Source organism: Saccoglossus kowalevskii, chromosome 17 (genome assembly GCF_978046115.1).
Source record: "Saccoglossus kowalevskii chromosome 17, keSacKowa6.1, whole genome shotgun sequence".
Lineage (NCBI taxonomy): Eukaryota > Metazoa > Hemichordata > Enteropneusta > Harrimaniidae > Saccoglossus > Saccoglossus kowalevskii.
In genome coordinates, this window is record NC_140657.1 from 27,765,105 (window position 1) to 27,787,973 (window position 22,869).

At 35.1% G+C, this 22,869-nt stretch overlaps 2 protein-coding genes and 1 long non-coding RNA gene across 4 annotated transcripts in view; all 3 read right to left on the reverse strand.

Annotated features, from left to right (window-relative positions):
• Positions 1-1,769: 1,769 nt before the first annotated feature.
• Positions 1,770-11,252, reverse strand: LOC100366967 (casein kinase II subunit beta). 2 transcript variants are annotated; one of them, XM_002735673.4, is made up of 7 exons: positions 11,105-11,252; positions 9,101-9,178; positions 6,413-6,515; positions 5,476-5,591; positions 3,974-4,049; positions 3,439-3,628; positions 1,770-2,202 (listed from the first exon to the last, which is right to left on the reverse strand). In XM_002735673.4, exons 2-7 carry the CDS (start codon positions 9,170-9,172, stop codon positions 2,088-2,090), a joined length of 672 nt encoding a protein of 223 aa, XP_002735719.1. In that variant the 5' UTR covers positions 9,173-9,178; positions 11,105-11,252; the 3' UTR covers positions 1,770-2,087. The 2 variants fall into 2 exon arrangements, with proteins under 2 accessions (XP_002735719.1, XP_077866217.1); XM_078010091.2 differs by having other exon boundaries at positions 11,031-11,234.
• LOC146732804 (uncharacterized) lies at positions 7,226-8,074 on the reverse strand. The gene is made up of 2 exons (XR_014926890.1): positions 7,944-8,074; positions 7,226-7,266 (listed from the first exon to the last, which is right to left on the reverse strand). It is a non-coding gene; the product is annotated as an uncharacterized LOC146732804 (long non-coding RNA).
• Positions 11,253-16,031: 4,779 nt separating the features above from the next.
• Positions 16,032-22,869, reverse strand: part of LOC102801411 (uncharacterized) — a 29,398-nt gene continuing 22,560 nt past the window's right edge. The window contains exons 19-23 of the mRNA XM_078010089.2: positions 22,619-22,747; positions 20,843-20,916; positions 20,015-20,201; positions 19,105-19,184; positions 16,032-18,465 (exon numbers count right to left, since the gene is read on the reverse strand). Coding sequence (XP_077866215.2) covers positions 18,361-18,465; positions 19,105-19,184; positions 20,015-20,201; positions 20,843-20,916; positions 22,619-22,747 — 575 coding nt within the window. The 3' untranslated portion in view covers positions 16,032-18,360. The remainder of the gene's footprint in view (positions 18,466-19,104; positions 19,185-20,014; positions 20,202-20,842; positions 20,917-22,618; positions 22,748-22,869) is intronic.

The window sequence follows — 22,869 nt, forward strand, 5'->3', positions numbered from 1 at the left end:
ACTTTCAGGTGTTATTTATACAAGACAGGGCTTGATGTACTAACAAGAAAAGTAAAGACACTGAAACAGCTTGTTCACTACAGAAATTTACTTATACAGAGACAGCTTACTGTCACTTTCTAAACTGATACAAAAAAAAAGAAAAAAAGAACATGTACAAAAAGTTGTTCCACATGATGTTTAAACAAGAAGATTTTTGCAACATAGAAAGTTTCACAATGTATATAGTACCTTGGACAAGAGTGCGTACTAGAAAGGACTTTGTTCTTGTAAGTGCAGCTCAATAACATGAAAAAATCCCACAAAGAACAAGTTAGAAGATAGATCCATGAATGTTGAGCAAAAAGAATTGATAAACAAATTTCAAAAGTACGAAATATTGATCTATGTGGCATTCCATGCAGTTCAGAAAAATCAATGGGATACTTTGGAGCTCTGCAATAATTAGGACAACTAAATTAGTAAAGCTGTGTCCTCAAGACAATTATATCAAAAATATTCAGGTTTCACAGAGCCAAACATTTTTTAACTTTCAAGCCTGTGCAATTAAATGCATGGCAAGGCAGATTTATTATCATTAAATATGATTGGTAGGCTTCACTGGAACAAAGAATCAAAATAAGATCAGTTTAAATTCAGCAACCAAGACACAGAGCCCCATGACGGTTGACATTTCTTACATCAGGAGAATTTTTAAACAACTATTCAAATTTACTGTTAACAGCAGAGAGTGATTGTGTTCACTGACCATCTATGGTACAAGTTTATCATAGAAGTTCTCCTGAAAGGTCAAAAAGTGTGGGATATGCTTCACCAAATCACTTCAATAAGTTGTTTTTGTATGTATTAAAGTTAAATCGATAAACTGGGTCACGTGTATTTCCAAATTGTGATCCAATTTAAAACTTATCGTTCTTGATAATTTATGCAGGCTACATGAATCTTTCAATTCTGTAGTAGGATATCCTTTTCACCACCAGTTCCCTCTTTTCATCACAAATTCACAAAATAGTCCTGTTTATAATCTGCAATTTCCTTCAAAAGATTGGGACAAAAATAGCCAAATGTTTTTAGTAAAATCAGAAAATTGACTCAAATTTTGTATGTTGGCTCCAAAGTTAGGGTTCATTTCCAGAAATATTGAAGAATATCAAAAAAAAGTGCATGAAAATTTGGGCAAGAAAGTATGGTGGTGAAAAGATTCATTTATAGTTTTATTTTTGCTTACTGTGTCACTAGAGCATATTCAGATTTAACAATATGCAACATCAAATCCAGTTAAACAATGGACACATTCTACAGTACTTTTGTTGTAGCTCACATTGATCAATAATAATCATTTTATGTACCATTTCAATCTGTGAACACTGTCTTTTGTCCTGAATAGTGATATACCATTTCAAGGTGGACTGACATTTTTCAACAGTAGGTCAACAGTAAGAAAATCAATGCAAAAACAATTCCGAAGTTGACGTTGACACTCAATAAAACATTCTGATGAGATTGGTATCTCTGGTGAATTATGGTCAAGCCATCAGTTGTAATTCAAAACAGAATTTTTTGTTGAAGCTCATGTAGAAAAAATTAACATGACCAAAGATTCCAATTCCGACCTCCTTTGTAGAAAATTTCACAAACGTGTTGTTTTAGTTTCAAAAGCATAGGCTTCAATATCCAATAGGAAGTGACTAATAAGTTATCAAAACATAAAAGAAATAATGCAACCTATCAATTCTGTTCAAAAAAAAAAAAAAAAGTACCCATAGGCATATAACAAAGTCTTTTTATCACAATGTTTCATTCGACAATTGCACTTTGTACATGTACAGCAAAACCCCAGCACAATGTAACCGTGTTTTGATCATCTGATGTGAAGGCAAAATATACATGGTACAGCAACACAAAGATTTGCACAAGACATTCAGAAGAAGTTCACAATGGGATACAAAAGAAAATATAAAGGGGTTGATTTGAAAGTTATGTAAAATACTTGTAAATAATGTACAGGTGAGTTTTTCTTTTTTTGAGGTTGATGAGGGGTATTGCGCACATGCCAGAAACAGAAGGGATCTGGAAAAGTTTCCATGCTATTTGTAATGGGGTTTGGCAGTGCGTGGCCGAGCAGTGGCAGTGCGGTTACGAGACGATGCTGCCTGGGCTTGTATCTGGTATGCCATCGGATGGATCTTGAAACCATACAATCTGAAAGAATTGAAACATGAAGGAATTAAAGAGTGCAAGTCTCACAACAGGTATATGCCTATGGGTTGGACTAACATGCAAGGGTCACTTGTTTCGTGGACCACTGGTGCGTGATATAGCAGAACGATTGCGTGGTGCTGCTTGATATTGCATTTCGTATGCCAGGTTATGTATCTTGAAACCATATAATCTGTATACATGGAAGATACAGAGAGAAAGAAAGACAATAAACAAAGAGGTTACATTCGCAGACCTCGTTATGAGTATTAATGATGAAAATACACAAATTAGAAAACGCACAATATTATTCTAATTACCATAGTTGGAGTGATCTCAGATAAAAACACAAAGAAACTGAAAATTACATTTTTTAAATGTATGCATACTAAAATACAATTTTATTTTGACCATAGCTACCAATAGCACAAATATGGCATATTACACTAAAAACAGGCCAATATCATTTATTATTATACATCTGTCACCGTAACGCTGTTACGTGCCGTAATTTTGCAGTATTTTATGTGGTATTTTTGTCGCAGAATGTACTAAAAGAGGCATACACATGGGCACAACAAATGTACAATGGCCACTGATCAGTGTACCCCAAGATGGAATGTCAACACACCCAGTGAGCCCTATTATCTCAGGGCTATAGTTGAGGACATGATCACATATAAGAATTTTATTTTGAATTAAAAATTATCTTGTCAGTTAAAATTACAATAGAATTGAACATTCAGAGGGAAGACAATTTCATCAATGTCACCTCTTCTCAAATGTTTACATGTAATCCAAATCAGTTATTAATGGCAACAATCATGACTTAGTATTTACAAAAGAATGATCTTTAATTAGAAATCAGAAATAATAATGACTGAAAATTCACTTTATTATTAAATGTATTGTATTTTATTACCAACATTTTATTCCTGTAAGCCAATGGCAGCTGTTTTTCTAAATTTTAGCTTTCTCTCCCACAAAACCTAACCAAATACACATCAATGTATTCATTATCCACATACAAAATATGACACGAAATATGTAATTCTTGGTAAAAATATGGTATATTTTTCATGCAGTATTATTTGTATGCAGGGCTTGGCACTAAGGGTTTGTCCCATGACAAGTAAAATCGCCATTCAGCCAAATGACTAGTAACTCAGTTGTCTGAACAGACTATAGCAAATATATAAGCAACATTTATGACAGAGTTTTAAAGTTAATGCTACACACCTGGGAACAAACTGATTTGGTGGTCGCTTAGGTCTGTACTCTGGATGTACCATGAATAACATATGTGGGAATCCTGTGCCAAAATAGGCACCATCAGTGTGATGATGACGTGACGATTTAGGAGTGTATACATCCTGGCATTTAGGACAATACAGTTTAACCATTGCTTCACCAGGTACATCAGAAAGTCCTAGAAAAGAATTGATGTATACAGTTTCTCTTTAAATTGATAATTTATGAATATATCATCTTAAATAATATCATCAGATCAGCAGTATTAAAATTGCATCAATTTACTTCTTTATGAAAATTAATTATTGAAAGCGTAATTAAAAAAAAAACATGTTGCAAAACATTTCATGAACACTGTACCAAATACCATTGTTACATGAGGTCAGAAGAATAGTGAACACGAGCAAGAATAATAATTACTGGATCGGCTCTATATTATTAATTGAGCTTTCATGGTAGCTTAGAAGACAAGTTATGATTACAAAGACTCTTATAGTATCACAAGTTTTATTTTTATACTTACCTATTGGTAAACATGGTTGATTTTCACAATATACCCGTGGACAATGACCAAAATCATTTTGAAGATATTTTTCAAGCTATAAAAACAAACAATGCTAAGATAATTCTGTGGTTTAGTAAATATTAGTGAGTGTTTCATTAAATTAATCTAACAGATATATTCTGATGATAAAATGTTGATGAATAATCCTAGAGCTAATAATAAAGTACTGATGAATTACACTTTGAGTTACATTCATTACACAAAAGTAGACACCACAAATATTGGGTATCCTGCAATACTATTTTTTTTGTATTAAGCAGATATTAATTGCAATAGATTATTTTCCGTTCACTGCAAGATCTCACGTAATGTGTGAAAGGCGCAAACCAAACGTCTGATGCAAATTCAAACAATTTGATTTTGTACTTGAATTTCTTAATTTTATAGTTCAGTGAAATGTTGAATATAATGTTGGGATACCCTTACTTCATCAAAATTAACCATCATCTAACCGATCACTGGTAGCATAGTGGTTGTCGCATCAGACTCATGATCGGTAGACCCAAGTTCAAATCCAACCTTAGGCTGAATATCAAAGGGTCAACCCCTACCCTGGGTGAGTGTGCCACAGACTCAATGGGAAGGCCAACTCCGCTGGCCGAGATTCATTCACTTACGAATGCGACTTTGGGGGAACCTTGGTTAAGGTCCGCAGGTGCTTGTGTTCGACCGAGCCTGGTTGACGCCAGGATAGCGCATTAAAATTGCCATTTGATAGGGAGATGGCCACACAGCACGGTCATGTAGTCCCAAACAGGAAATGACTTCTGTGGCAAAATGCACTATGTGTCAACACTAGCACTTGCAATTTGCACTTAAAAAAAAAAAGTCAGGAGTGACAACAGTGACATTCAATGTCTGGAACTGTCGCCTGGCACAAAAATATTTAAAAAAAAAAAAAAAAAAAAAAAAATTAACCATCATCAAATGTGTACATTATTGAGCTTGGAAATACCCCAAAAATAGTTTTGCACTTGTCAAATCCACGCAATGTTTCATGGTCGTTTTTTTTTTTTTACATTCAGTTTCACATAACGTAGGATCTTGCAGTGGAAGAAAAATGTTTCATTATGTTTGCAGTACTGAGGTATTGTATGCCGATATTTTCCCATAATTCAATGTACAACAGAGTGAAAACATTCAAAAATCGCATGTAATAGTCATTTAAGTTTCAGAAATATCAACAATCTCTGTATTTGCATGTGAAGCTCTGTAATAAGACAGAATTGAAGAAACATTTTAAAGGAAATTACAATCTCCCAATTCCAAATTTGATTCTGAATCAGTTCATAATTGTATTAAACAACCTTTTATCATTGCTCAGTTCTGTGATTTAAATATTAAATAAAAAATTGTCTATAGTTACTTTTGTGGTTGAATAAATAAAATAATGGTAAAGTCACAATTAATAGAAAAAAAGAACTCTAAGTTCACAGTCTGAATAAGAATAATTATTTTACCATAAGTGCTATGCCTCTATTTGTCATGATGAATCTTGCATGTATAAGTCCATAAAGCATTTCAGCTGCTTGTTCAATCAAATCACTCTGATTTGGATTCTCTTCTAGTTCATCATCTTGTCAAGATAAAATATTAAACTCATCAATAATATGAACATTATAATATGTGTCCACTTTCATGAAAATGCCGTACCAGAACATTCTGCCAGTTAAGCTTGTATAGATCGTGGCCACTTTGACGGACTATTGCTACGCATCAAACAGTACAAGATTACAGCCATCGAAAACTTTGGCTGGATTTTGCTAACGACCAATTTCGGCATTTATTTAGGAGAGTAAGCTTCATGTATATAAACAAAGAATGCTTAAAAATATATCCTGAATGTTGGTGTGTGTGCCAGACAGCATGAGAACACATGCCAGGTTTTGGGCATAAGCAAGTTATCTTGTGTATCCACGCATATTCAGTTAGTATATATACATATTGCTCTACTGTAAAATGACTAATTTTTACTGGGTTTAAATTTCACTGATTTAGCATTTCAGGCATATTCACTGGGTTTTAATTTAGCGCATTTTCCAGTCAGCTAAAAAAGCAAAAATTAAAACCCAGTGAATAATTGATCCTTTCACAGTATCCAAATCAAGAATTTTAATCAAGATTTTACGTAAATAATACAACTGATAATTTCTGTGCATTAAAATAAGAACCAGTCTAGCCTAGCGTTTTTTGAGTTTTTTACAAGCACGAAACACACACCCACCCTCAATTTTGAAACAAGTCTATTTTACTTGTCTGAGCATATAACAGATTGGTTGAAAATTTCCCAACTAAGTGTAAAAAGATGTACACGTTTTATTTCATCGACATTTAATTATATGGACAAGGTAGTAAACAAGCTCATCAATAGTTCCTAGTCATTATTATTTAACTCACCTGGTTCTAAGTCTAATATCATATCTAAAGCTTGCCTATAATGTGGTACTTGTTCATTTAAACCTGTTAGGTTAAATTTATCTTGAATGTAATCTTCATCAACCTAGGTAAGACAATACAAAGTGATATGAGACAATACAGCTAGTTTCTTAAAGTGCCCCAGTTGTAGCACAGCATATATTTGAATTTGGTGTAAACAAGACTGACTAGCGAAATTCATAACAATTTCAATTTTGTCTCAGAAACATTGACGGGTGGAATTTTGTCAGCAGGCCAAAACCATTTTTCAACAGAACTTCAAATCTGTATTGGGCTTGAAATTGGGATTGAAAGGACACCCATTTTCAAGGTAAAATTTAATAAAATTGCCTCAAGCATATAAATATACTATTCTCTGGGTGGACACCCGGGCATTTTCATCTCCTGGCAACCATCACGGTGAAAACAAAGGTCGAAAACACTTAGAAAACGGTACTTTGGGATGGTAGTTGAGACTACCCTGAACAGTGTAACAAGATTACCTCTGCGTGTGTAACATATATAAAATTTGGTTGTTCAGGATTACTTCAAATTTCATTTTGTGCTGTCTTCTTGAATTTAGCTATTTTCACCAGCTTGCGCAGAGCCCATAGATTTCCATGGTACAGTGGTGCAAGTCTTAGCAGCATGGAACGTCTTATGACGTAGCGTCGCACCGGAGAATAGGGAAAATCTATATTTTTCAAAGGGTACCAAGGCAAACTCTAACTCCAAGCAGCTCAAGTCTACTGTTTATATGTTTATATACAACAGTCACAACATCAAATGAGTATTCCTGGGCTCTCTCTGGAATTTTCTAGGTAATAGTAAATTTACTAATCAAGAAAAAAAAGTATTAGTAAACTTTGTCTGGAAACTGCGGAGCATTTTCCCGCGACCGAGCACAACGGAGAAGAGAGAAGGAGAGGGAGGTGTCCCCTCTGTCGTCCGCCGAAAACAAGAACAGCATGTTTTGGTGCTTGCTGGTGCAACCTGAGCTCTAATTTTGTGTGTAATTTAATGACATCAAATTAGGCAGTCTGCTCCACAAAATATACCATTTATGATGGTACAACAAAACATCACAACAAAATATGCAATGTAGACACCAGAACCTTTATTTGAATAACTCAGTATTAATTAAACATATTCATGATAAGCTCACATTGTTAACAGTGGGGAAAATAGTCATCATTCAAAAGTTCATTAAGTTCACTGCCTAGAACACAAGTCATCCTGTGAATAAATTTTCACGGGAAATTTCTCAGAAAAAAACTCTATGCCAATCAATATTATTATGAAGTAATCTCCCGTGCTCATCATGCAAACCCGCATGTTGACGTTTATGACGACACAAAATGACTATTTATTTTCATCGAAATTTCTGAATTAAAGTGAAAAAGTAAATAAAGTAACTTTCGGTCTTGTAACTCGATCTCAATGCTAGGAATGTCCGGTAAGAATGTTACACAAATTATAGTATTTTTCGATCGATTCGCTAACATTGTCTCACCTTCCATTAGCTGTGGAATCATAGCCCTATGTTGCCGACCGCATTATTTACGTGACAGACACTGGCCGGCCCATGTTCGACATACAACAACAAAAATAAAAACAAGACGTCCGAATGAAATTGGTAGGGCAAAATTAGATTGTATGTCGCACCAAAAAGCTACGGAACCGCAGCTAACCTTCCATTATTTCTGAAATCGTGCTGCAGTACGATCAACTTTCCGTTTCTTGGTGCTGTCAGGGTTAGGACACCCATGGGTTTCTGGTTCTGAACACGATTTAGCGGTTTCTCCATCTCGTCGTGAAAAATACTTCTCGAGCAGTTGTCTGCTCCTTTTTGACGTAGTCTCCATTTTCAATAAATAAACAAATCATGTGTTTGATAAGGGCGACATGAAACCGTCCCATACTGAGAGTAAAGTCGCGGGGTATCTTGAAACACATGTCGACTAAACTACGCATGTGCGATGACACCAAAATAACTTTAGAGTGGAAAAATATATTCAGTGACAGTTCCGTGTTGATCGTGATCACCATGTAACAATTGTTGCAATCTTAGAAGTAACGGGACATTGTTTAACTTTAAAATGGCAATCACTCAAACCGTAACACACGTGATGATCACAGTCGAGTCTTGACAATTAAATGAGGGCGATTTGCGAGGGTATTTTGTACAAAATGTGTTCGTAAATCCTACTAATAGATATTTATTTTGTTCGTAAATCTTGTCCAAATTTCGTAATTTACGACATTTGCGAGCGACAGCAAGAGAACAGTATTGGTATGTTAATTTTGTGCCAGGTGACAGTCAACAACATTGAGTGTCACTTGTCTCTCCTGACTTTTTCAGTGTAAATTGCATTCAATAGTTAATTTTTACCACTTGCATCATCACCTGCGGAAAGCCTCCACTGATAGCCTACATAAATGGTACATGTACATAACGGCACAATAAGGCGCAATAAGGACAAAAGCCACAGTGCCAAAACCCAACCTTTTTGATATGTCAAAATTTTGCACTTCACATGTAGATGACAGTACAAAATTACAAATTACTTATTTGAATTTGAACTTGAGCAATATTATTGCAAAAATACTTAAAAAACTTACAAATGATTTGGGTAATAAAAACATTTTCTAGTAATTACGTGTACCCACCTCACAAAAAAATTCATTTCCCCTGAGTCCACAAAACCAGGAAATCCATGAGACTTCTTCTGAACTACTCATTTTGGCCTGTAAATTAGAAACACTATCAATGTTATTATCATAATACACCAAAGTCAGCAAAGGCATGTTTATTCTCTTAAATACAATTAGAAAAATGTATAAACTGGGGACTTTTCGACCAATCAAACAGTGTTGGTGAGTAGACAATCAGAATGAAAGTTAGGCATTTTCAGGGTTGTCAATGCTTCGATCTCATACACGATGCGATAAGCAGGTTATGGCCATAGGTTACGCATATATACTTGCAAATTCTAGAACACCCATTATTACATATGTACTGCAATTTATTTTGATTCGTCCCTGAAATCAAAATCGGTATTTCCACAACCCATATGCAAATGAGGTCTGAGAGCAAACAAAGTAGTCCCTTCAGGAGTACAGTTTTTCGGAATAAACAATATTTAGAAGTACGATATTTTCCCCTTGGGGTACATGAATATACTTGCCGAGTGAAATGAAATTTGAACAACAGTAATGGTACTTTTAGACAGTCACTTATTTTGGCTCAAACTAATTTGCATATCACCCATACAATAATGTTTACGGTATTTTCACGGTCGATATGCAAATGAACATGGTATTTTCATTGGCTAACGAACTATTTTTATTTTGTAAACCATTTTCGTCTTCTATTTTTATCCAGTTCAAATCGTTCAACAACATTTTTGCCATGTCAGGTGTACATCACATGGAATACTACGATTGGGAGAACTTAATGTATGTTGACCACCTGGAAACTGAGTTTTATAAACCTTGAAGGGCTCTCGGAAGATCCACCAGCAGTAAAATCAGCGATTACTATGCAGCCGTAACCATCAGCATCGAGATACCAGGTTTCTGCTGGCGACGTTGCGGCGTTACTCAATTCCAAATAAAAATTACCAACGCCAAAAGAGCAACATTTTAACAGGTAATCAAGACTCAGTCAATCCACGACCAGCAAGCAACATCACACACGAAGATGTAGCGTGCAGCTAAGCGACAACCGCTGTCGACGAAAGTCATCCCGTCTGTGGAGTACCGCAGTTGCACGGCATGTTTTCCAATGCACAATTCTGTGGCGGAACTTTTAACTTCAACATAAACTGTGTATCATAGTCGTTCAGTTCAAGGTCTGATTCTGCTGTGGTCCCAACTAAACGTCAACGAGTTATTTATTCGGACAGTGACTCAGATTAAACGTCTGATTATTTTAATTTCAAACAAACAGTGACACGCGTTCTCCGGGCGCGTTCTACACTGACACGCGCTGCTAGGGCGTAACACTTATATTGGAACATATTAATGGGCAATGGGGTTCCCCGACTTAAGTTCCATCCCGGTTTGCACGTTCTTTCTTTAATACGAAATATTAAAGTATGGAACATATGTAATAATAACAGAACCCCACACCCTCCCCGTGGCTTTCGTTGCGTATGGAAGTTATTTTCACTCGAGATGCGGTGTATTCTGCTGTACTTTCACTCGCGAAGTACGGACGCAGGTTACACCGCATCACTCGTGAAAATAACTTCCATACGCAACGAAAGCCACGGGGAGGGTGTGGGGATCTGTCATATTATTCAATTCAAGACGGCCATGGTTCAAGAAATATTTGATTAGGTTAATCATTCCTAGACTATGTATGACTGATACTTTTTATTGAAATATTCACACCAAAAAACAATGATTTCGCCCGTCTATCACAACTACATATTTTTCAACCAGGTCAAAGATACACCCACTGCTACAGAGTATCTTTGACCTGGAAGGTACCACCTTGTTTTGTCGGAGGTCACGTTGTAACTGAATAACCGAAAAGTATATCAAGGATTTGGAGGTTTGGAATGGAAAATCAAAAGTAACAAAATACACTAACCTGTCACCTCCCAAACAAACAACCGAGTAGGCCTCAATTTTCAAGAAATTGCGAAAATAAACTCCTATACTTACCTACTTAAATTTTGGAGAAATCACGATTCACCACTGACCAAAAATCACCACCCTAAACTACAAATTTTGCTCAATTTCCTCAAATTTATCGATGATAACACCACGCAAAATTTCAAGATATAAATGGCTTCCCTTGCAGCTCATGCGCACTTGGGTCACCGATTATGTTCTTACGTCTTTCTAACGGTCTTCATAATTGGTTCGTTTTTGAAGGCGGGTGTTGGTATTCGTACGATTATTCCGTTTCATGCTAATATAAATGTATATTGTACTTGCCTTAAGAGCCATTAAGAGAATTATCACATCAAAACTATGTAAGTATTGTCATGTTTTGTGAATATCTCACGAAATGTCCAAAAATATCGCATTTCAAATTGTCGCGATTCAACCAATCAGAAACAGCCTTTTATATTCGGTTCACGTTCCTTCTGTTTTTTAGCGCAACACCATTGCGCATATGTGGCCCTCTCGGCATAAATGTTTGCGTCGTTTCTATGGGCTAGTTTGTGGTTTGCGTTTTACCATATTGGGCGGCGTTCTTCAAATTGGGCCATTTTAGGGGAGGGGAAATTGTTTGTTTGTTTGCCTGCCGTATTTTCTTCCGTATCGTGCTAATAATGAGAAGATACATAACTAGAAACGGAGTGCAGCCTATACATACAATTTACTTTACCATTATTATTTATTTTTTTTACTTTTATTTGCTAGTTGTTTTTTATTTATTTATTTATTTTTTATTTTCTTGTGTGTATTTTTATTCTCACTTTAATTGTTTGTTTGTCTTTATTCACATCTGTATTGCATTTTAGTCAAAATCCTAATAGGGATACGAACGCAATAAAGATAATTATTATTATTATTTAATACGTCGGAATTTAATTGCACGGGCATTTTTATATTTTATTGAACGAACTACTGTTTTGTTTTATCTCATGTGATTCTAGTGTGAATAAACATGCATTGTACTGAAAGAAATAGATACTATTGCTAAAGAAAACACTTCTGTCTACTTTGTAACTTCATGTTATTGGGACATTATTATAATCTTATTTTCTGTTTCTACATCATCGTGCGCAGCAGTTTAAACTATTATCTTCATAACCTTTTTTAGGTTTGTTGTCATAGTTTTAGAAACAGCGTATATGTTGCCCGTAATTCGAAGTTCTGTTAATTGAACATAAAGTTATAATTTTGGCATGGTCTAAAAAATATGGGCGTGGTCATTTTTGTAACTCAATGTATTCTGGTTGCAATAGGCTTGGGATACGTTTGGAATTTCAGGACATTATGCCTATAGATATTGCCCTGCTGTAGAGAATTCTGGTTACCGGTACATTAGGCTTGGGATACGTTTGAAATCAGGACATTATGCCTATGGATATAGCCCTGCTGTACAGAATTCTGGTTACATTAGGCTTGGGATACGTTTGAAATCAGGACATTATGCCTATAGATATAGCCCTGCTGTAGAGAATTCTGGTTACATTAGGCCTGGGATACGTTTGAAATCAGGACATTATGCCTATAGATATAGCCCTGCTGTAGAGAATTCTGGTTACATTAGGCCTGGGATACGTTTGAAATCAGGACATTATGCCTATAGATATAGCCCTGCTGTAGAGAATTCTGGTTACATTAGGCCTGGGATACGTTTGAAATCAGGACATTATGCCTATGAATATAGCCCTGCTGTAGAGAATTCTGGTTACATTAGGCTTGGGATACATTTGAAATCAGGACATTATGCCTATAGATATAGCCCTGCTATAAAGAATTCTGGTTGCATTAAGCTTGGGATACGTTTGGAATTAGGACATTATGCCTATAGATATAGCCCTGCTATAAAGAATTCTGGTTGCAAAAAGCTTGGAACTCGTTTGGAATTAGGACATTATGCCTATAGATATAGCCCTGCTGTAAAGAATTCTGGTTGCATTCAGCTTGGGATACATTTAGAATCAGGACATTATGACTATAGATATAGCCCTGCTGTAAAGAATTCTGGTTGCATTAAGCTTGGGATACGTTTGAAATCAGGACATTATGCCTATAGATATAGCTTTGCTGTAGAGAATTCTGGTTGCAAAAAGCTTGGGACTCGTTTGGAATTAGGACATTATGCCTATAGATATAGCCCTGCTATAAAGAATTCTGGTTGCATTAAGCTTGGGATACATTTAGAATCAGGACATTATGACTATAGATATAGCCCTGCTGTAAAGAATTCTGGTTGCATTAAGCTTGGGATACGTTTGAAATCAGGACATTATGCCTATAGATATAGCTTTGCTGTAGAGAATTCTGGTTGCAAAAAGCTTGGGACTCGTTTGGAATTAGGACATTATGCCTATAGATATAGCCCTGCTATAAAGAATTCTGGTTGCATTAAGCTTGGGATACATTTAGAATCAGGACATTATGCCTATGGATATAGCCCTGCTGTAGAGAATTCTGGTTGCATTAAGCTTGGGATACGTTTGAAATCAGGACATTATGCCTATAGATATAGCCCTGCTGTAGAGAATTCTGGTTGCAAAAAGCTTGGGACTCGTTTGGAATCAGGACATTATGCCTATAGATATAGCCCTGCTATAAAGAATTCTGGTTGCATTAAGCTTGGGATACATTTAGAATCAGGACATTATGCCTATGGATATAGCCCGGCTGTAGAGAATTCTGGTTACATTAGGCTTGGGATACGTTTGAAATCAGGACATTATGCCTATAGATATAGCCCTGCTGTAGAGAATTCTGGTTACATTAGGCTTGGGATACGTTTGAAATCAGGACATTATGCCTATAGATATAGCTTTGCTGTAGAGAATTCTGGTTACATTAGGCTTGGGATACGTTTGAAATCAGGACATTATGCCTATAGATATAGCCCTGCTGTAGAGAATTCTGGTTACATTAGGCTTGGGATACGTTTGAAATCAGGACATTATGCCTATAGATATAGCCCTGCTGTAGAGAATTCTGGTTGCAAAAAGCTTGGGACTCGTTTGGAATCAGGACATTATGCCTATAGATATAGCCCTGCTATAAAGAATTCTGGTTGCATTAAGCTTGGGATACATTTAGAATCAGGACATTATGCCTATGGATATAGCCCGGCTGTAGAGAATTCTGGTTACATTAGGCTTGGGATACGTTTGAAATCAGGACATTATGCCTATAGATATAGCCCTGCTGTAGAGAATACTGGTTACATTAGGCTTGGGATACGTTTGAAATCAGGACATTATGCCTATGGATATAGCCCGGCTGTAGAGAATTCTGGTTACATTAGGCTTGGGATACGTTTGAAATCAGGACATTATGCCTATAGATATAGCTTTGCTGTAGAGAATTCTGGTTGCAAAAAGCTTGGAACTCGTTTGGAATTAGGACATTATGCCTATAGATATAGCCCTGCTATAAAGAATTCTGGTTGCATTAAGCTTGGGATACATTTAGAATCAGGACATTATGCCTATAGATATAGCCCTGATATAAAGAATTCTGGTTGCAAAAAGCTTGGAACTCGTTTGGAATTAGGACATTATGCCTATAGATATAGCCCTGCTATAAAGAATTCTGGTTGCATTAAGCTTGGGATACGTTTAGAATCAGGACATTATGCCTATAGATATAGCCCTGATATAAAGAATTCTGGTTGCATTAAGCTTGGGATACGTTTAGAATCAGGACATTATGCCTATAGATATAGCCCGGCTGTAGAGAATTCTGGTTGCATTAAGCTTGGGATACGTTTGAAATCAGGACATTATGCCTATAGATATAGCCCTGCTGTAGAGAATACTGGTTACATTAGGCTTGGGATTCTTTTGAAATCAGAACATTATGCCTATAGATATAGCCCTGCTGTAAAGAATTCTGGTTGCATTAAGCTTGGGATACGTTTAGAATCAGGACATTATGCCTATAGATATAGCCCTGCTGTAAAGAATTCTGGTTGCATTCAGCTTGGGATACATTTAGAATCGGGACATTATGACTATGGATATAGCCCTGCTGTAAAGAATTCTGGTTGCATTAAGCTTGGGATACGTTTGAAATCAGGACATTATGCCTATAGATATAGCTTTGCTGTAGAGAATTCTGGTTGCAAAAAGCTTGGGATTCGTTTGGAATTAGGACATTATGCCTATAGATATAGCCCTGCTGTAAAGAATTCTGGTTGCATTCAGCTTGGGATACATTTAGAATCAGGACATTATGACTATGGATATAGCCCTGCTGTAAAGAATTCTGGTTGCATTAAGCTTGGGATTCTTTTGAAATCAGAACATTATGCCTATAGATATAGCCCTGCTGTAAAGAATTCTGGTTGCATTCAGCTTGGGATACATTTAGAATCAGGACATTATGACTATGGATATAGCCCTGCTGTAAAGAATTCTGGTTGCATTCAGCTTGGGATACATTTAGAATCAGGACATTATGACTATGGATATAGCCCTGCTGTAAAGAATTCTAGTTGCATTAAGCTTGGGATACGTTTGAAATCAGGACATTATGCCTATAGATATAGCTTTGCTGTAGAGAATTCTGGTTGCAAAAAGCTTGGGATTCGTTTGGAATGAGGACATTATGCCTATAGATATAGCCCTGCTGTAAAGAATTCTGGTTGCATTCAGCTTGGGATACATTTAGAATCAGGACATTATGACTATGGATATAGCCCTGCTATAAAGAATTCTGGTTGCATTAAGCTTGGGATACGTTTGAAATTAGAACATTATGCCTATAGATATATAGCTTTGCTGTAGAGAATTCTGGTTGCAAAAAATTCGGGATTCGTTTGGAATCGAGCATTATGCCCATAGATATAGCTTTGCTGTAGTAGAAAATTCTGGTTGCATTAAACATGAGATGCTTTTGGAATCAGGACAATAGAATAGAGAATTCTGAATGCTATAGAGAATTCTGATTTCAACAGATCTTCTGTATTCAGTGATGTGATACTATCTCTGTAACATACATTATTATGTCCAAAGAAAACATCATACATCTCCAGTTTAACAATTTATTTATTTTACAAATACCTGCCAAACTCTCACTATACTTTGAAAATTAGAATTTATTTTTTTATCAATAAAACACCTGTTCAAATATATTTTTATAAAAAGATTCAGAAATGTTGTTAAAAAAGTTTGGCCCATGTAGAATTAAGGTTCAGACACAGATGAAATACAGACTGACATTACTATCATAATAGTACTTTCATCAAAATCAAACAGTACAAATGTGCCATATTGTCTTATATACAACTTTACATGAATTCAAAATTGGTACAGAAATAAAAAAAGTAATCCAAAAACAGTTTGGTATATCTGAGATATATACAAGATTAAAAAATTAATATATACTATTGGATGACACATTATTCTTACCACCCCCCCCCACCTCGAAAACTAATGATGTACCTTGTTATTCATATAAATATGAAATATGTCTTAAATGTTGCATATCTTGGTACTTTCGGGGTAGGGGTATATTTCATATTATATTCTCAGTTAACCCCCCCCCCCCAATGCAATAAACAGTTTAAAATTGACATATATATATAAATTATTGCTGTTACACATGTTATACATACATATAGGGGTCATGCACAATTACTATTCACTGTGGCCATGAATACAGCTATGTTGCAAGCAATGTTACCTCCAAATCTGAAAACAATCTACTGGCTTTCTGAAGCAACATTGCTTGCAACACAGCTGTATTGTCAACCAATTAGCTGACGGTAACGCTGGTTTGGTGTCTGAAAAAAGTTCACAGCCACGTTAAAATGGAATGTTTTTTTATGTTTTTATACAAGGCACATAAACATTATGGCTACTTTCGCTTTCCTTTTTAGATCAAAATATTTAATAAAAACCAGTAAGCATCTTAAAACACTAGGTTCAAACTCTAAATTATGATAAATAAAATTAAAATTAATAAATATAGAAATTACGCTCTTTGCATGAGTATGGATGGCCATGGATGTACTATAGAGGGTTATTGATCATTCACTTTTCAGTTGAAATAGCAATGTTGGGAACAAACACAGTAAATATGATTTCCATTACAATACAGTGATCAGTACCGGGTAGTATGATTACATTGCATGCAGGGAAACACAAGATGATGTATCATACTTACAAGCACGTTTCTGATAAAAAGCACACAAAATAAACATTGCATTTTTTGTATGCTGAATACAAAATTATGATTTTATGATCAGAAACATATCTGTAATTGAAAGATGCAGTATGGAGGAAGATTTATAAATTTTTCATATTATTGTCTGATACTCCTTACAGCAGACCAAATCAAATTATGATGCATCATGGGTAAAAATGTTGCGATTGCAGGGCACACAACCATATTTGTTGGATGAAAAAAAATCAAAAACACTAATACACATATGCATTGATTGTTATTGTAGATACCAAAACAACTGATGCACATGCTTATTAGAGAATTTTATTATTTCATCGAATGAAAATTTGGATGTGTGCTACAAGAACTGTTTTTTAATGTATTCTTTAAAATAAAGTACCAAAGTACAATATTACGAAATTACTTGTTCTCATCTATATTACATTTTTAACCTTTTCAACACCAGACTTTCTCACCCAAATTTTTCTGCATTTTTTTTCTTATTTTCTCTAATATCTCTAGAAATGAGCCCTAATTTTACAGCCAACTAACAAAATTTGAGTTAATTTTCTGTCTTTACTCAAAAAATTTGACTCTTTTTGTCTCAATCTTCTGAAAGAAAGTGCAGACTATAAATGAAACTATTTTGTGATGAAAAGAGGGAACTAGTGGTGAAAAGGTTAATATGTGTATGCACCACTGAGAGAGCAAATACAGTGTCTTGATCCAAATTTACAGTTACTACTACATTGTCAATTATTTCAGCTGTTTTCACTGATGAGGGAAATTACTGAAAATACACTTTCCTCAGGATTTGCATGTAAATTAATGAAAAATCAGTTAAAATTAGTTTCATGTGCTGCTGACCTAAATACTGTATTTGCTCCATTAGAAGTGCATCTCCACCAGAAGCTCATGTAAAGGAACAGTTGTATGTAATGTATTAGTATACTGGATCATTTGAAAATGACTTATTTTGACTCAACACACACCTCTGTCATTTAGTATGTGCATACACAGTGAGCAAATATGACAACATGGTTTTCAGCGAAAATAAATTCCACCTAAAATAAAGTACCAGTAATTCACAGAATTCTACTTCTTCACTTCTTTTTAGCACGGTTTCTTGCTGATATTGGCCGATCACCGTTAGCTTTCGTGTCCTCTGATATCTTAGACAGAGAAGCAATAACTGGAGCGATGATATCCTATATGTAGAAACAAGAGCATTATTATTTGCATATAATATTCAGCAGCAAATATGATTAATATTTGTTTTGTTACTTTTTCATAATTTTCACTCCAAGGAATACTGAGCCAAAAAGGAGTTACCACAGGCTAATACATCATGTTGCTTATAGTTATGCTAATTACATGCAAATAGTGTTTCAAACAAAAATTAAATCTCCAGCTTGCTGTTCACATGTTATAGCCTACACATCCTACAATATTACTTGATGTATAATCATTTGTTATCAATAAACATTTGTGATCAGTATTAAATTGATTTAAAAATACAAAAGTAACATTAGTTATATTTAAATTTTCAATTATTTTCTTACTCCACTGAAAAAGACAATGGAATACAATAGACAAATAGTTTATAGTTTATACAATAGTATCCCATGATTCCATGGTGTAATCCCAGGGATTGAAGAGCATCAGTTTAAGCAGTCAACATCTAACTAAAGGGTAGTCCACGGTCCTAAGACAAATCTAATAAGACAAACTCTAAGCATTAGAACAGCAAAATCTGAAGTCATATATGTGATTTACCCCAAATTTGTTTGTCAACTCTCTTGATATTAATCTGACAGCACTATAGAAGGATGTAAAACTGCACTTACGTCATTGCTGGCATATTTCACTTGTACTTTCTTCAAAATATCGGATATTCCAAAAGATTTCAAATCATTGATTACGTCATCTGAAAAAAATTAAGGATTACAATCTCAGAGAAATAAAAATAAGGCATGTATATAAATCGTTTTAATTTAACAAAAGACAAATTCTCGCGAATGTTGCAAGTCACAGAAAATAACAAATTTTAGTAGCAGTAAGAACAGTGTGTCTAAGCGATTTTCGTGAAAATTTGTCTTCTCGAATGCAGTAAAATCCTGAAATTGCAAATTAAACAGGATATGCTATTCATGCATTTTTTATATCAAAATTATAATTTGAATAAAAAAATGCATGCGTGAAATACCACATTTTCAAAAAACAAAATGGCTGCCAGTCAGCCATCTTTGATCCAGTCGTGAAACGAATTGTCGTAGACATGTATCCTAACATGTTAAATGTATGTACCAAATTTGAACAATAATTTACAAAGCATGCATAAGATACCACATTTTCAAAAAACAAAATGGCTGCCAGTCAGCCATCTTGGATTGAATGCATGTGCATAAAGTACTCGGCACATACAAAGAATGAACAGATTTGGTCAACAGGGTTCTGAAATATGACTCCAGACGAACATCGAATTATAATATTTATAATTATACTTACTAACATTCAAGCGGGGACTAATTAGAAAGCACTGGTAGGTATGAGATAAAACATTGCTTTAATTAACAAAATGCAAATAACAATAATCAGAACAGAAGCAACAGGCTTGAGGGCAGCACATGTATTGTGATTACGATGCTGCCTCCCAAGACTGATAAACCTAAAGTTAACATCTCAGATTGCATCATGATGATTAAACAGTTTCAGAGAAGAAGTTCATGTTCCTAACAACATGTAATTGAAACTTACCATACCCGGACAACTCCATTAGAAGAATACATATGTTTTCAACAACTTCTGGATTATCATGGTGCTGTTTGTATGCCTTCTTGACTGCCTGTAGTCCTTGCGCTTGTACAAATGCATGCCCACATAGTTCATCCGTCTCTACAATGCTGGCCAATGCCATGCATGCATTCTTTACAACTTTGGGTTCCTGTAAAGAGAAACCATCTTGATCAATTCATTTTTTTGATTACCATATTAAACATAATTTTTTAAATTGCAGAGACTTCTGTTAAGGGTCTATGTCAGATAACAACTTAATTCCTCGAGTTGAGGGTTTTTGACCCTGAAAAGTTTCTAATACTAATTTTTTTTTTAATGAGTCCTTGTTTATAAGCTGTGAAATTATTAAGTAGATCATATTCTAAAATATTGCTTGTTTTAATTAATTGTCACACACATACTGATTAAAAGATAAACCGATCATGGAATCCATTTATCATGATAATAAAAACGGTTTTCTACCATTCCTAAAAATGGGGTAAAATTTAAGGCAATGATCAATATTATATACTTATGTTTTTAGCCTAAATGGATCTTTTGACACAGTCCCTAACTTTCTTTAGTTATCTGAATGTAGTTTACATTTAGATTTAATTACAACAAAAAATATAACTTTCACCACCAATCACTAAGACCTAATTTCAAACCATGGATTATTCAAAAATGTCATTATACCCACAGAAATATAAATAAAATATCAAGAAAGAGTACCGGTATTGCTGTCTTTGTGAGAGACTTTTCAATGGTGTTAAGAAGTCTAAAGAGTTGCCTCAAGTCTAAAATACCTACCGTAACATGGTTTTCTATCGCTTTAACCATCAATGGTATAGCCTTATTTTGCTGCATCATCAAAATATTCTTATCTGAAGTAAAATAAATAAAATAATCAGTTACACAATTTATATTCCAGCAAAGCTTCAACAGGTGATTTTCCGGTCACTGAGATCTCACAGAATGCGTGGATTGTGTGAATGCCAAGCTTTCAGCTAGAACCATGGCGTTTATATGGTAGTACCGTACTTCCCCAAGTATAAGTCCAGGGGCCTGAACATGTAAAATCGGGAAAATTAGGGGGTGGGCTTATACTCGAGGACCACCTCAGAAAAGATAATTTTTTGGGGGGTTTAAAATTGTAACCATCTTCCCAAGATCGAAAATTATCCAAATTACATTTTTTTTTCATAGCGCCGGCCTCGGAGAAATATTACATCTTTTTTATTTCCATGACACTTTTTACAATGAAGAAACAAATATGTTCATAAAAATACACACATTTTATTATAATATGATTTACATACAGTCTGAATTTACGGTGCAAAAATGGGTAGGGTCTGTGGGAAAACTGTCGAAAGCAAGATCTTTATCATTATATTCGTTGTGGAATGTTTACGATCGTACGCAAACTCTCAATACAAAGCAATTTTCACTATGATGTTTTTCATCTTCCTTTGATCTAACAGGTCACGTCTTTCGTTAACCAATCAAATGCTGTGTCATACAGACGAATTTTTCCGATTATTGACGAGGTAATTTTTTTCAACGCAATGCGGAAGTGAATTACTGCGATGTTAAAATCTGATTTCAACAAAAAACAGTGATTTTTTTCCCTGAAGCTGTTGATTCGAAATTTTAGAAAGGTAAACTGAGGCTGGAGGAAGTAATTAAACTTTTCACGGTCGCCAACAAGTCACGTCGAAGAATAGTTTGCTCGTTCACATCCCATTCACGAAGGTCTCAATGGACACAATTATTCGGAAAAGTAAAACGATGTTCAATGACCAGGTTTCACGACTTGACGTTCACATTTTTGGCGTTTCTAAAACTACTCAAAATAAATATGGATTACTTCAGTATTGTAACATCGGGATTTATCGTGAGTAAATAACAGAATAGAAACAGTGCGAACCATGTTCCGTACGTTCACCAGCCATGCAATTAATGCGAGTTTTCTCGTAAAAGCAGGAACCAAACTATCATACCAATCACGATTACTGTGCAATGAAATACACTTTTTACATGCATATTTTAATAAATGTCATCGACGCCCGGTAAAAACACCCTGGGCCTATACTTGGGGATGTCCTCAACATGTTAAATGTCTAAAAACAGAGGGGTGGGCTTATACTCGGGGAGGGGCTTATACTCGGGGAAGTACGGTAAATACCAGTAGTACATTATTAGGCATGGAAATACCCAACAAATATTTTAGTGTTTGTAAAATCCCAAGTCATGTTTTGACGCCAACAAAACATTATGACCTTTGTTTGTCATGTTTTTACATTTAATTTCACGCATAACACAGGATTTTGCTGAAACAGGAAATACAGCAATCAAATTAAGTCCTGGTTTGTATGCGTTTAATTAACCTGTCTGAGGATAGTCCTTCACATACATGGAAATGTTTCGAGTTTGACAAAAAAAAATTTACAAATGTACTTCAATTTAATTCCAAACCATTTGACATATATGGGAACCCCTAATATTTGGCAAAATAAGTCTTTGAGAAGTTTTTCTTCACTTCAGAATTGTATACCACCTGCTGTGCAAGGTAAACAACTAACTCACCTTCCAAGGAGAGTGACCAGAGTGCGGCACATGCTGCTTCCATTACATCCGAGATCTCTGTATGTTTACTAAGAGCACTACAGATATCAATGGCTCCTTGTTCTTCAGTTACAAGTAAAGTATTGTTTTCTACAGTAAAACAAAGAAATAAATAATTCATGAAGTGATGACATGGTAATTGTAGAAAATGAGAAAGCTTTCCCTTGATGACATGAATGGGGCCGTTATGATATTAGATCATTTCATACTTT